Source organism: Garra rufa, chromosome 16, assembly GCF_049309525.1.
Source record: "Garra rufa chromosome 16, GarRuf1.0, whole genome shotgun sequence".
NCBI classification, from domain to species: Eukaryota; Metazoa; Chordata; class Actinopteri; order Cypriniformes; family Cyprinidae; genus Garra; species Garra rufa.
Genome location: NC_133376.1, coordinates 34,278,373 through 34,292,670, shown reverse-complemented (window position 1 = coordinate 34,292,670; position 14,298 = coordinate 34,278,373). Strand labels below are relative to the sequence as shown.

The 14,298-nt window shown below is 34.3% G+C and overlaps 1 protein-coding gene across 2 annotated transcripts; it reads left to right on the top strand.

Moving 5' to 3' along the window:
- The first annotated feature begins 4,023 nt into the window (after positions 1–4,023).
- cnot7 (CCR4-NOT transcription complex, subunit 7) lies at positions 4,024–12,677 on the top strand. Of its 2 annotated transcripts, XM_073820627.1 has the most exons (7): positions 4,024–4,169; positions 5,105–5,308; positions 8,178–8,371; positions 8,577–8,738; positions 8,949–9,093; positions 11,191–11,301; positions 11,397–12,677. In XM_073820627.1, the coding sequence occupies exons 2-7, from the start codon at positions 5,192–5,194 to the stop codon at positions 11,526–11,528; spliced, it is 861 nt and encodes a 286-aa protein (XP_073676728.1). In that variant the 5' UTR covers positions 4,024–4,169; positions 5,105–5,191; the 3' UTR covers positions 11,529–12,677. The 2 variants fall into 2 exon arrangements, with proteins under 2 accessions (XP_073676728.1, XP_073676729.1); XM_073820628.1 differs by lacking the exons at positions 4,024–4,169; positions 5,105–5,308 and having other exon boundaries at positions 8,233–8,371; positions 8,506–8,738.
- The last annotated feature ends 1,621 nt before the right edge of the window (positions 12,678–14,298 follow it).

The following is a 14,298-nucleotide window of genomic DNA, read 5'->3' as shown; positions in this document are numbered from 1 at the left end:
AGAAAACAAATATTTCTTGAATGCTCTAGTTTTATCAAATCACTGGATGGTTGTAGTTTTTTATTTTATTTTTAACATTTATTTGCATTTTTTATTATAATTGTTTCATTTTTTTTTTTTTTACTTTATGTATTTATTTATTTATTTATTGTGGGTGTTGGGACAGATTAATCACAGCTAATGTGATTTCATTAGGTTAGATTACATTATTGTGTTTATCCCAAAGAACACGACTTACAAGCAAGGAGACAAAACATGAAATTCTGAAATGTTCTAAACTGTATTGTAATATCTTATAACACTATAGAAGAGTTTTCCCAGGAGTGGCCGGTAGAGACCTGCGCGGGACGGATTTTTCAGTCCCGCTCCCGCAAGAATACTGTATGTCCCTTGCCCGCCCGCTCCCGCGGAAATATATGTTATCTCGTCCCGCTCCCGCCCGCAACATTCATGTTTTGTCCCGCTCCCGCCCGCAAAAGCCCGCATAAAATTAACCTATATAGATTTTTTCAGTACATTGATTGAATTTACATTAAACAGTTCTGTAACAGCTTGTAAGTTCCACTAGACTCCAGCATAAATGCTCTGGATAAAATATTTGTTATTTAGGCTAAACATCAACATTCACAAACCACTGTTATTCTTAACAAAAAAGCAAACATGAGCTACTGCGTGCATCACGGCAGAATGCAAGCAAACAAAGCTCCTTTAAAGCTGACATCTCAGTACATACGCGATCTCACAAAGCTCTTATAACACAATGGATATTATGCACAATTAACCTTCATAAATGTCTACACTTTGTGTGTTGTAATTCGTAAGCACGCAATATTCAGCACTGTGCAAAACTTTTGAGCAGTGAGTGGATTTTAACTTGAACACCACAGATTGGCGATGCGTTCCAGAAATCAGCAGATGGCTACATTGCTCATGCTGCAAACAAGTTTTAAATCGAAACTGCCTATTCTTGCGCTTACTAATCATATTTATGTTTTTCTTGCTGCTTTTGTGCAACAGGTGAATAACAATTTTTTGTTTTTAGATATTTTATGTTTAGATATTTATATTTTGCGGGAGTCCCGCAAATCATTTTATTCTCCCGCATCCCGCACACACACGAGTCTTTAACCGCCCGCACTTGCCCATCAAGTTTCGTCCCGCGCCGCACTCTGTTGTGTTGGGTCCCGCGGTACTCCCGTGGGATTGCAGATCTCTAGTGGCCGGCCGACCAAAATTACCCCAAGAGCGCAGCGACAACTCATCCAAGAGGTTGCAAAAGACCCCACAACAACATCTAAAGAACTGCAGGCCTCTCTTGCCTCAGTTAAGGTCAGTGTTCATGACTCCACCATAAGAAAGAGACTGGGCAAAAATGGCCTGCATGGCAGAGTTCCAAGACGACCGCTGCTGAGCAAAAAGAACATAAAGGCTCGTCTCAGTTTTGCCAGAACACATCTTGATGATCCCCAAGACTTTTGGGAAAATACTCTGTGAACTGAAGTGACAAAAGTTGGAAGGTGTGTGTCTCATTACATCTGCAAAAGTAAAATATGATAGTGCTAGTATGATGGTCTGGGGCTGTTTTGCCGCTTCTGGAGGAAGACTTGCTGTGATAAATGGAACCATAAATTCTGCTGTCTACCAAAAAATCCTGAAGGACAATGTCCGACCATCTGTTTGGGTTCTGCAGCAGGACAATGATCCAAAACACACCAGCAAATCCACCTCTGAAAGACTGAAGAAAAACAAAATTAAGGCTTTGGAGTGGCCTAGTCAAAGTCCTGACCTGAATCCTATTGAGATGCTGTGGCATGACCTTAAAAAGGTGGTTCATGCTTGAAAACCCTCCAATGTGGCTGAATTACAACAATTGGGTCAAAATTCCTGCACAGCGCTGTAACAGACTCACTGCAAGTTATCGCAAACGCTTGGTTGCAGTTGTTGCTGCTAAGGGTGGCCCAACCAGTTATTAAGTTTAGGGGGCAAACACTTTTTCACACAGGGCCATGTGGGTTTGGATTTAGTTTTCCCTTCATAATAAAAAAACTTCATTCAAAAACTGCATGTTGTGTTTACTTGGGTTATCTTTTATTAATATTTAAATTAGTTTGATGATCTGAAACACGCTAGTCTTTCAAAATTGTCGGAATGGGGAAATTTGTGCCAAAAGGGGCAGGGTTAAGTTGTGCCAGTGGGGTGTTAAGTAATAGTCCAGATCTAGATCATCTAGACCAGGACTGACCAACCCTGTTCCTGGAGATCTACCTACCTGCAGACTTTAGTTCCAGTCCTGCTCCAACACAGCTGTCTGTAATTATCACATGCTACCTAAGAGATTAATTAGCTGGTTCAGGGGTGTTTGATTAGGGTTGGAGCTGAACTTTGTAGGATGGTAGATCTCCAGGAACAGGGTTGGGTCCCTGATCTAGACCTACATACCCACAGGGGATAATCTGTGTGAGCAGATGAGCGTGCCTCATCAGTGTTTGATTTACCTGCTGTTTGTCAGGTTTTTAAGTGGCAAAAGTCACAATGGGATGTTCAGAAATGTTCATAAGAAAGTAACTTCTTTCCTATAAGTTACATAATTGACAGACAGCGTTTTGTTAACAGGCAGCGTTCTGATTATTCACAAATATCATATATTGTGTATTTGAGTTTTTTTGTGTTTTACGAAAAAGTAGAAAATATGACATGCCTTACATTAGCAATTTTGTATTGAATTTGTCTTGATTTTATATAGCATTACAGTTCATGACATTAAAATGTTCTTTTTAACTTAAATAATCACTGGCGCAATTTACCCCACTGTATTCTCCCCAAAGGCACAACTCACCCCGCACCAGGGGCAAGTTGTGCCACGAGACCACTTTTTTTCTGAAAGTTATAATTCTGAAGCAGGTTATTTCAGATCCAAAGTTATTGTTCCCGGGGATGCACCACATCCTGAAATATATGTACATGCTTAAATTGGAGGGATTACTGTCATGGCTTCACTATAAAGTCACTTTGAGTAAAAACTGGCACAACTCACTCCACTTTCCCCTATATATAAACGCCACCTTAAAAATAAAACAGGTATTCATGTGAAAATGTACATTTACAATTTTTTTAATAAAGAAGAATGATTGAACATCCAAATAAAATCCAGATACACAAAATAGAAGAGTAATGAACTGTAGAACAATGTTTAAGAGAAGATAAAATAAATAATATAAAGAAATAATTACATTGAAAAAAAAAAACTAAATAAAAGATACAATAAAATAAATTAAAATACATAGAAAAAAATAAAAAAGTTTAACATTTTTCCTTAGGACACATTCAAAAATTACAGCGGCGGAGCTATACCAGAAAATGCCGTGAAATCCAACAAGATGTCATTCTTTTTGTTATTAATTTGCATTAGAGACTTTTTCAAAGCTTCCATTTATAATTAAAATATATTACACTTTAGTATGCATTTCGCAAATTTCCGTTTATGCATGTAATATTTATCTTGCAAAATGTAAAAGTTAAGGACATAATAATTTTACCTTTGTGTGAACATAGTACAAATAACATCTTTTAAAGATAGCATATAATTAACATTTCTTAATATCAGACCAAAATCTAAGAGACAAATCAGAATTATAAATCAAATAACACAAGTCTTCCTCATGCGTGTTACAGAAAATGCAAGTATTGTCAATGTCCCAGAATTTAAAAAGAGCTACTTTGCACAGGTACATTTTGTGAAGTATTTTAAAAATGCACCTCTTTAAATTTGTTCAAAATACAAAATTGGTAAAAATTCCTCTATGGGAGATTTTTTGTTTTGATTGCCAAAGTTGTCTAATATTTTTATTTTTACATAAGGAAGACAATATTTCAAGACCATCAATTTTTAATTCTGCAAGTATGGTTTCATTGATTCCATAAGAGAGGTGATTAATGTACATTTATGAATGCAAAATGTAGTAGTTCAAAGGTCAGGCGTCGTGGTGTCGTGACGTCACGCTGAAGCGTTGTGATGTAGTTCAGAGATGGCAGCTGGTTGTTGATATCGGTGTTAGCCCAATAAAACTATATAAAAGTAAAGAGCAAGGTCCCCGTCCTTTCTAAACAAGGTGATTTTGTATTACAGAAGCAGTGTACGCTTTAAGTGTAACTGCCTTGTTTGAGGAAAGGTAAGTCCTGACAGAGAAAGTGAACTTTGATCATAATAACAGGACAAACTTTTGTGGCTAGGCTAACAGCTAACACGCTAGCCACATACACAAATAAACACTCACGTCGACACCAAACAGCCTCATTCACATCTTAAAGAAGAATTGTTCACAAAAACCTGCAAAAGCTGACTGTAGACGAGATTTCAGGACGTTTGCGAGGTTTATCAACGATAGTTGTTTGGCATATGTTGTGCTAGCTAGTGCTAACCTGTCAACTTATAAAAAAGGATTTGGACATTTAATAGCTCAAGGACATATAAAACAGCTTATTGTAGCTTATAAAGGCACTTTAATAGGCATGTTTGTTCTAGAGCATTTTTTGGCACACGACCAATCTTCCTAATGTTTTGTTTGGCATATTGAACTGAATGCTACTTCTGTTAGCCTGCGACCATTTTGGCTCAAATGGCACTTGTTGTAATGTTTAGTCACAGTACAACAGGGTTTTTATGCGTGGTATGAGTATGTCTGAATCATTGTCCTTTCAATGCTGTCAGGAAGCAAGAATAGTAGATGAGTAGTCATGTTTACTAAGACTGAAGTGGAAGCACATGAAATGTCGCAGTGTTTATAGTCCACATGATTCTGTCTGATTGATAAGGATGAACTAATCTATCATCTAGTTTGAAGTCAGTAAACACAGCACTAATGATTTACCAAAGTGAATCAGCCAGGCCATGACAGAGGAATTACCCACAAGCCATAGATCCATGCAGATTTGGTGCAAAATAAACATTTTGGTCATGCTTTAATAGGAGAGCTTTTTATGGTGATGTTATATATGTAGGAATTTAATATATTTTCTTCCATTTGTTTATGGTTTAGTGACAATAAAGTGAGTTGATTTAAATCAGCAGCTTCCTGATTGTCTGATTGTTTGTTGTTTTTAACAGGTAAAAAGAGGGAACAAGCAACGATTATTTCATGAGAATATCCCCTGGGGAGTGTTTTTTTGGTTTTGATGCCGTGAACCTGGAACTATGCCCGCAGCCACTGTGGATCATAGTCAAAGAATATGTGAGGTTTGGGCCAGCAACCTGGATGAGGAGATGAAGAGGATCCGACAGGTGACCCGAAAATTCAACTACATTGCAATGGTGAGTTTGAAACTCTTTATACAAATGAACTGATTGTCGTTTTGTAAGTAATGAAATCAGATCCATATGTTCAGACAGTGCAGGTAATATCCGGTAGGTCTATGTCAGTTGCCATAGTAATGACTTAAGTTGCCTGATGGCAAGAGACATAAAAGAGCTGCTGTCATTGTGGAAAGAGAGGATAGGAAAAACAGGAGGATTTTACTCATGAGGTGCATCAGACAGCAAAAAATGGTCAAAGGCGTTGCAGCAAATCATACTGAGTCAAAAATTGCTTGTTTGTTTCGTATGTTTAATGTAAAATGAATAATGTGAGTTAGGGCTGCTCGATTATGGCAAAAATCATAATCACGATTATTTTGGTCAATATTGTAATCACGATTATTTATCACGATTATGAGTGGGTCCGGAACTTTATATGATTGATTAATTTAAAGATACAAATGAGACTTTTTTTTTTTTTTTTTAAATGTAATTGAATTTAAAATAAAACAGCATAGTCTTCACTGTAAGAATTAAACATGCTTTGTTTCTTATAAAAACTACAAAAATGTCCCTCCGTCAAGAGCAGTGAGTGATTTTTGTCTTTGTCTTTTGTTGTTTGATTAACATTAAGCACAGAGATGACAGAAGGAATATTACTTGTGGCCGCTTTAGGAGCTGCATGGATCTAAGATACTTGTACACACGTATTTTCATTCTCAACTGTTTACGTTAATTTAAGACGTAAGTTGAAGTTGAAGAGTTGAAGAACACAAATAATCACCAAACGCTGCATTTTGACATATTTGCATGTATTTGAACGTTCAGGTAAGCGAAACGTTCACTTTACCTCTCTGAGTGCATATACAGATCAGCGCAAATTCTCTTTTGTGCTTTAAAAAAAAACAACATCAAATAAACATTAATAAATCAAGCACGTCCCATTTTATGCAAGTCATGTTACATGATTTTACTGGTTTGCATGTGAAATTGGGCTTTTATGTAGGAGTGAAAGCGCACCAGTGGAAAGGGGCGGAATTAGGAGCAATAATAATTTTATCTCAATTATTGCATTTTCATAATCGTTTGAAGCAGAAATGAAGTGAAGTGCACAGCCTTAACGTGAATAGAGTTGCAAAACGATTAGTCGCGATTAATCGATTCAAAGTTTGTTTGCATACTATTTGTATGTGTACTGTGTATATTTATTATGTGTATATATAAATACACACATATGTGACCCTGGACCACAAAACCAGTCATAAGGTTAAATTTTACAAAACTGAGATGTATACATCATATGAAAGCTCAATAAATAAGTTTTCTATTGATGTATGGTTTGTTAGGATAGGACAATATTTGGCCGAGATACAACTATTTGAAAATCTGGAATCTGAGGGTGCAAAAAAATCAAAATACTGAGAAAAGCACCTTTAAAGTTGTCCAAATTGAGCTCTTAACAATGCATATTACTAATCAAAAATGACATTTTGGAATGTTTACAGTAGGAATTTTACAAAAAATCTTCATGGAACATGATCTTTACTTAATTTCCTAATGATTTTTGGCATAAAAGAAAAATCAATAATTTTGACCCATACAATGTATTTTTGGCTATTGCTACAAATATACCCCAGCGACTTAAGACTGGTTTTGTGGTCCAGGGTCACATATATGTATATATTAGGAAAAAATATGATTTACATGCAAAATATTTATTTTTATATATAATATAAATTATATACAAGTGTTTACATACAGATACATACCAATACATACAATAAATATACACAGTACACACACGTAGTATGCAAACATAAACTTTTTTCAATTTTGATTTTTTTTTAAATTTTGAATCGATTAATCGTGACTAATTGTTTTGCTGCTCTAAATGTGAGTAAAATGAATTCATTTTGTGAATGACATTAGTCACGTCACATCCTGAATGCAAAAAAATTAACTAATTTAAAATTCAGTCTAACTTTTCCAGTGTTGTTACTGTTAATTATAATTAAAACTATTAAAACTATTTTTTTATATTTGGAAAAATCTGCAGAATAGGTTCAAACTGCTCTCCCACAACCAAAAACGCATTAAAAAAGCATTGAAGCATTTAAATCTTAGATGTTTACTAAGATCCTTCTATTATCTATTGAAACCCATATTATTATTATATTATAATAATATCAGTAAGCTTAATATATATATATATATATATATATATAAAATCTTTGCTTATTTGGTACTTTCAATTGGGAGGTTTCTGTACTGAACCTTAACCCTAACTTAACTTAAATTTGAACTTCAAAATTATATTGAAATAATTTTAGCATTTTATTCCCCTGTTGTTTTAAAGAATATCATTTAGAAAAAGTTTTTTAAAGTGAAAAATATGTAATTTTTTTATTTCCTTTGTAAATTATGAAACTTTATGTAAAAAAAAAACGTTGCTTATTATTTAATGTCACTGCCGAAACACTGTATGTTTTAGTCCATTGGCTTTTAACTAAACCCCTACATTTATGATTAGGAAACATTCATTTGTCACTTTCTCTCATAGGTACATGGTGATATTATGCAATTTGCATAATACAAAAATTTGTGGGGAAAAAAAGAAAATTTAAAAAATGTTGCCTTGGCAGCTAACTGAAATAAAGTTACAAAAATTATGAAAACTAAAGTAAAAAAAAAAAATTAACAATAAAAAAAAAAAAGAAAATATTTCATGTGTTTCTAAATGCTTAGCTTATATTTTAAAGAGCTAATTAGTCTGACATTTCAAAAATCAGATATTTTCTGCCTGTCTGAACAGAACACTTTTTGATACTGTACTATAAATATATACAAATAACCATAACAACCATAATGCGTTTTGTTGCGTTTGTAGGACACAGAGTTTCCAGGTGTAGTTGCAAGACCAATCGGAGAATTTAGAAGCAATGCCGATTACCAGTACCAGCTGCTGCGGTGTAACGTAGACTTGTTAAAGATCATCCAGCTTGGCCTTACATTTATGAACGAACAGGGTGAATACCCTCCAGGGACGTCAACGTGGCAGTTCAACTTCAAATTTAACCTCACGTAAGCATTGCACTTTGTCATTTTAAGAGGTATGGCACATATTTTCAACAACAACGCATCAATCCATGATCACATTTTTATTTGCATAAGTCCATGTTGAAAACATATGACAAGATGACTTTTCTTGTCTTCAGGTGTATCCATAGCCATCAGTGTGATTCTTTATGAAAGCTGGACATTACACCAACGGTACTGTCTTTTGCAGGGAAGACATGTATGCACAGGATTCCATTGAGTTGCTCACTTCGTCAGGTATCCAGTTTAAGAAGCATGAGGAGGAGGGTATTGAGACACTGTACTTTGCTGAGCTGCTTATGACCTCAGGTGTGGTGCTTTGTGAGGGGGTCAAGTGGCTCTCATTCCATAGGTAATCTTACAGTAATATTCACATAGTGAAATCAATACAGTGTTTCAGGCGCCGTTAAAAGTGGAAGATTCTTCACAGCTTGAGAAAATGTAGAGAAGTGTTTAAATAAAGTGTTTCTCTTTTTGCGCTTGCTTGTAGTACACATCTAAAACCATTTCTGTGAATTATACTATCTATTGTCAAGCTAATTTTTGTCTCTTTTCCAAACAGTGGCTATGACTTTGGGTACCTGATTAAAATTTTGTCCAACTCGAAATTGCCAGAGGAAGAGGTTGACTTCTTCGAGATTCTCCGTTTATTTTTTCCCATCATTTATGATGTGAAATACCTCATGAAGAGCTGTAAGAACTTGAAGGTATTTTAGCATTTGGAAATCTGCAAGATGTTGTCATTAGAAATTACATTAGACAAAGTATTGTACATGGACTTATTCATCAGTATTTTATAGCAGTGATTTTGTAGCGATAATTCCTCAATTTTTTTATATTTGTGTGGCACACATTCAGAATTGATCAGTGTGATTTTAGTATTATGTATGCTGTTACAGTATGTATTAATATTTTGCTTTATTTTGACATTCATTTTAATTTCAGTAATTGTAATTGTATTAATTGTAATTACAGTAATTCGGCTTTTGTCAATTTTATTTATTTTTACATTTCTATTAAGATTTTGTTTAAATGGACAAAATCTTTAAATAGAGCACATGAAAAAGGGCACATGAAAAATTATTAATTTTTTATTGATTTTATATATATAAATATATATATATATATTTTTTTTTCAGTTTAATGTTATTAATTTTATTATTCTCTTTTATATGGAAGCCTGTTTCTGATAATAATAAAAAAGTTTTATCTTATAATTCTGACTTTTTTCTTGCAATTGCGAGTTTACATCTTGCAGTTCTGACTTTTTTTCTCAGGATTGCATGAAATAAATTCTGAGAAATAATGTCAGTATTGTATGATAAAAACTTGCAATTGCTAATAATAAAGTCAGAATTGCGAGATATAAACTCACTATCCAGAATTACAAGTTTATATCACAGAATCCTGAGAAAAAAGTCAGAACTGTGAGTTTATATCTCGCAACTCTAACTTTAGAACTCGCAATTGCGGGTTTTTATCTCAAAATTTGGAGAAAAAAGTTTCTATCAGAAATCTGAGGGGGGAAAAAAATCTGAATTGTGAGATTATTACTTTTTTTTTTTTTTTTTTTGTTTATTCAGTGGTGGAAATGGGCTTCCCCAGTCCCCAACTCACAATTGCAAAATAAAAAGTCAGAATTGTGAGTTTGTATCACAAATCTGACAGAACAAATCTGAATTGTGAGACTTTCACTTTTTTTTAACATTTTTTTATTCAGTGGTGGAAATGGGCTTCCATATTTCTGTGATTTTTTTATTAGTTTTTAAATATTTATATTTGGCTTTATTTTTTAATTTAAATTTTAGTTTATTTATTAAATTTTGTTTGATTTTGTACTTTTATCATACTTTATATATAAGAGCAAAAAAACAAAACTTTTGTATTTGTATTTTGTATATCAAAAAATTATTTATTTTTTAATTTATTATTTTTATATTTTCAGTTTTAATTTTATTACATTTTTAATCGCTTTTTTTATGGAAGACCGTTTCCACCACTGAATAAACAATAAAAAAGTAATTGTGAAGTTTTAACAAACAATTCAGCTTTTTTCTTGCAATTGCATGATATAAATTCATAATTTTGAGAAATTAAGTCTTAAGTCTAAGAATTGAACAATATAAACTCCTAATTTTGTTGAGATATAAACTCACAATTATCTCACGCAATTTTGGAAAAAAAAAAAAAAACTTGTGGGTTTAAAAAAAAGTCAGAATTGCGAGTTTGTATCACAGTTCTGAAAAAAACAATTCAGATTGTGAGATGTAAGCTCGCAATTGCAAGATTAAAAAGTCACAATTACATTTTTTTATTAATCAGTGGCAGAAATGGGCTTCCATATTTTTGCTATTTTTATTAGTTTAAAATATTTATATTTAGCTTTATTTTTACCTCAGTTTAAGTTTAAGTAGTACTTTAACATATTTTAGTTAATTGCCAAAGCAACATTTCTTTTTTTTAAGTATTTAATATTTGATTTCAGCTGTATTTCAGTTACTGAAAACATTTTTTTTTATAGTTTTAGTTAAAAGATAACACTGGAAGATGCGTATCCTTACAAACCCAAGACTAAACCAAAGACTAGTAATCCCTGTCAAGTTACTGATTTGAATACTTGCATAGTTTTACAAGTGTAATAAATCATGTTTACTGTGGTTCAGTGTTTTGTAAAAACCTGAAAACTGGGGGTGAATGCTTTCACTGCAACATTTGCTGTGAGGTATATCAGGGGTTACTTTAATTTATAGCAGTCTGTGTGAAAAGAAGGAATCTGTGGCTGATTTGTGTCATGTGATGTGCAGGGCGGTCTGCAGGAGGTAGCAGAGCAGCTTGAGCTGGAGAGAATTGGACCTCAGCATCAGGCAGGGTCTGACTCACTCCTCACAGGAATGGCTTTCTTCAAGATGAGAGAGGTGTGCCTTCAGCTAAAAAAAAAAAAATATTAAAATCTCAAAAAGTGGCATTGAATGCAGCATTTGTACTGACCGTAACATCACTGTTGTTGCAGATGTTTTTTGAAGATCACATTGACGACGCAAAGTATTGTGGTCACTTGTATGGACTGGGTTCAGGCTCATCCTATGTCCAGAACGGCACCGGAAACGCTTACGAGGAGGAGGCAAACAAGCAGCAGTCATGACACAACAAGAATCCCTCACCATAAACAACCTCATATACAGGGCTCAAGACATGGGTTTTTAGTTGTTGTTTTGTTTTTGATGAAAGATTTGATAGAATTTTGCACTTTAAAGCTCCCATCCAACAGAGAAAAAAACTTCTTCCCTTTGTTGACTTCTCTGGGTTCAATCTTTTCACACAATGTTCATCTTTTATTGTTAAAGAAGAGGAACCATTTGTTGTTTTAGTTTTGCCCCCCTCCACAGCCTTAATATTAAGCTACTTTTTATGTTCTTTTTTTATCGTTAATTTATTGTGTTCGTTTCTTCTCGTGTACGGTTGCATAGTTCATCGACTAATTTGGCGAAACCGACTGCACCGGTCACCTACGTGAACTGCCGTTCCCTGATCACAGGAGTACTGATTTCTCACTCTTCCCAATAGCTTTAGGCAGATGGAGGATCTCACAGACACACAGGTAAATACAGGCACTTAATTGTAAAGCAAAGCCTTGCACTGATTTTACCCTTTATGTTGGGTTAGCACAGATTTTACCACACAAGTAAATTAAGAGTGAAGATGTAACTGCCACTATTTAAGTGAACTGAGGTCACCTCATACTTCAGGATCAAGATTGTCTTTCCATTTTCAGTTTTAAAAGAGATTTAAAGGTTTTGTAGTATTTTAGTATCAAGGAAGTTCAAAGCCTTTTATTCATTTAAGAAATAATGCCTCTTAAAAGAAATCTTAGCCAACTCAAGTACTCAGTATCAGTGGAATTAGTTTTACTTGTAGTGCTGGTTTTTGAATGGTGCACTTTTTGTGCTGTTTGGGTTTTCCTCTTTTTCTTTTTTTTTTTTGTATTGTGTTGCTTTACAATTCTGTGTTGCCTAGATCTGCTGCATGTACTGAAACATTTGAATAAATGCTGTGTTAACTAATCTGAGCTTTTATAGAGACGTGAATCGCATGAACAGAGCTTATCCTTTTTCCCTTTTTTTTTGAATGTCTGATTTGGTGAAAGATGATTTTGGTAGCTCTTAACCTCCCTCCTCCTGTTTGTCTATCATCTTGATGTGTACAGTATCCACATTGGTATTATGCAATATAAAGAATGACTGTTTTTAGAGAATTTGGAAATAAAAGCCTGATTTTTCTAACATATCTAAAATCTGTTCAGATTTATGCTGTTAAAGGTTGATTGCACCATTCTTAAAGAAATAGTTCACCCAAATTGAATTTACCAGAATGGCCAAGGATCAGCAATCTCCATGTAAAACAGTTTGTGCAGACCAAACCTTAAGTCGTAGAGACTTGAAACTTGGAGGGATGATAGTACTCAAAACTACCAAATCTATGAAGTTGCACATAATTCCTATATTGTCAGTCGCACTCTGTCATGTCTTATGTCACTGAAATTCTTGGCTCACACTGGATAAAACACATGTTTTGGATAAAACCAAACCAAAATTTTCGGGTAATTTTTGAAAATACTTTTACGATCTAGTCCTAGGTTTTTCGCCTGATCAGAACCAAACCAGTGCAGAAAGATTCTCTGGTTAGTCCATATCAATATTAATCAAAAAAGGTTGAACTTTCGACTCGCTGTTTGAAAGGGGCAGGGACACTTTTAGTAAAATACCTATAACTTCTGAATGAAATTAGATATATTCTCTAAACTCAGAACACTTGTGTAAGAGCCCAACTGAGGTCACAGGCCACTTGGTTGCGGTATAGGAGGGGAAAAAACATAAAAATGGGTATTTCTACACAACCATTTGTCCTATCCATATGAAAATCGTATAGCATGGTCTTGGTTCAAAATGCCACAAGTGTCTATAAGGACAAATATCTATAAAAATAAGGACATATCTCCAAAAAAAATGGCCAATGGCGAAAAAACCTACGATTAGTTCGCAAAAGTATTTTCAAAAAAATACCCCAAAATTTTGGTTTGGTTTTGAATCTGAGGCATGTGTTTTATCCAGCGAGAGCCAAGGATTTCAACGACATAAGACACGCAAGTCTGCGACTGACAATTTAGAATTTATGTGCGACTTTGTACTTTTGGTATTAGCCAATGAAGTTTGAGCACCAATTAGACAAGGTTAACAGAGGCCTCTCGGTGGACCTGTTTGGGTCACCTTCCCAAAGGTCTGTGGCAAATTTAAAAGAAATTGACCTCTGGAAAAATGTTAAAAATTTGGCTTTGGGAAGCTCTAATGGGGTCGTTTAGAAAAGGGGCCTGTCTAAATTTACCCAAAATTCTATAAAGCCTAAAGGAAAACTCAAAACTTCATGAAACCTGCTGAACAAATGCAACAGGTGACAGGCATGCAAAGTTTTGAGATTGGACCACAGGATTGGAGTCATTATTGTAAAAAACATATATATATATATATTTCTATGGTGAATTACCTGGATTTGCCAAAAAATACTTTTTTAAATGATTGATTTAGGTGGTAACAGGCTTATAATAATGTCTTTTTTCATGTGCTTAAATGCCTTAAAGCTATTGAACCTAGGTAATCACTGCTTGCATCTCAGCAGGTTTGAAGAAATTTAGCATTACATCACTTACTCACCAATAGATCCTCTGCAGTAAATGGGTGCCGTCAGAACAAGAGTCCAAATAACTAGAAAACACTGTCGCCAAAATATGAGTCTGCAATCAGATTTTGCTTATAAATAGTGCTTCGTCTGTGCATATTTCTCTCCTGATTCAGACATGACAGCTTTTCACTTCATGTTTTAGCCAGATGAAATGGTAAAAACATCTTTAGGATAGATTT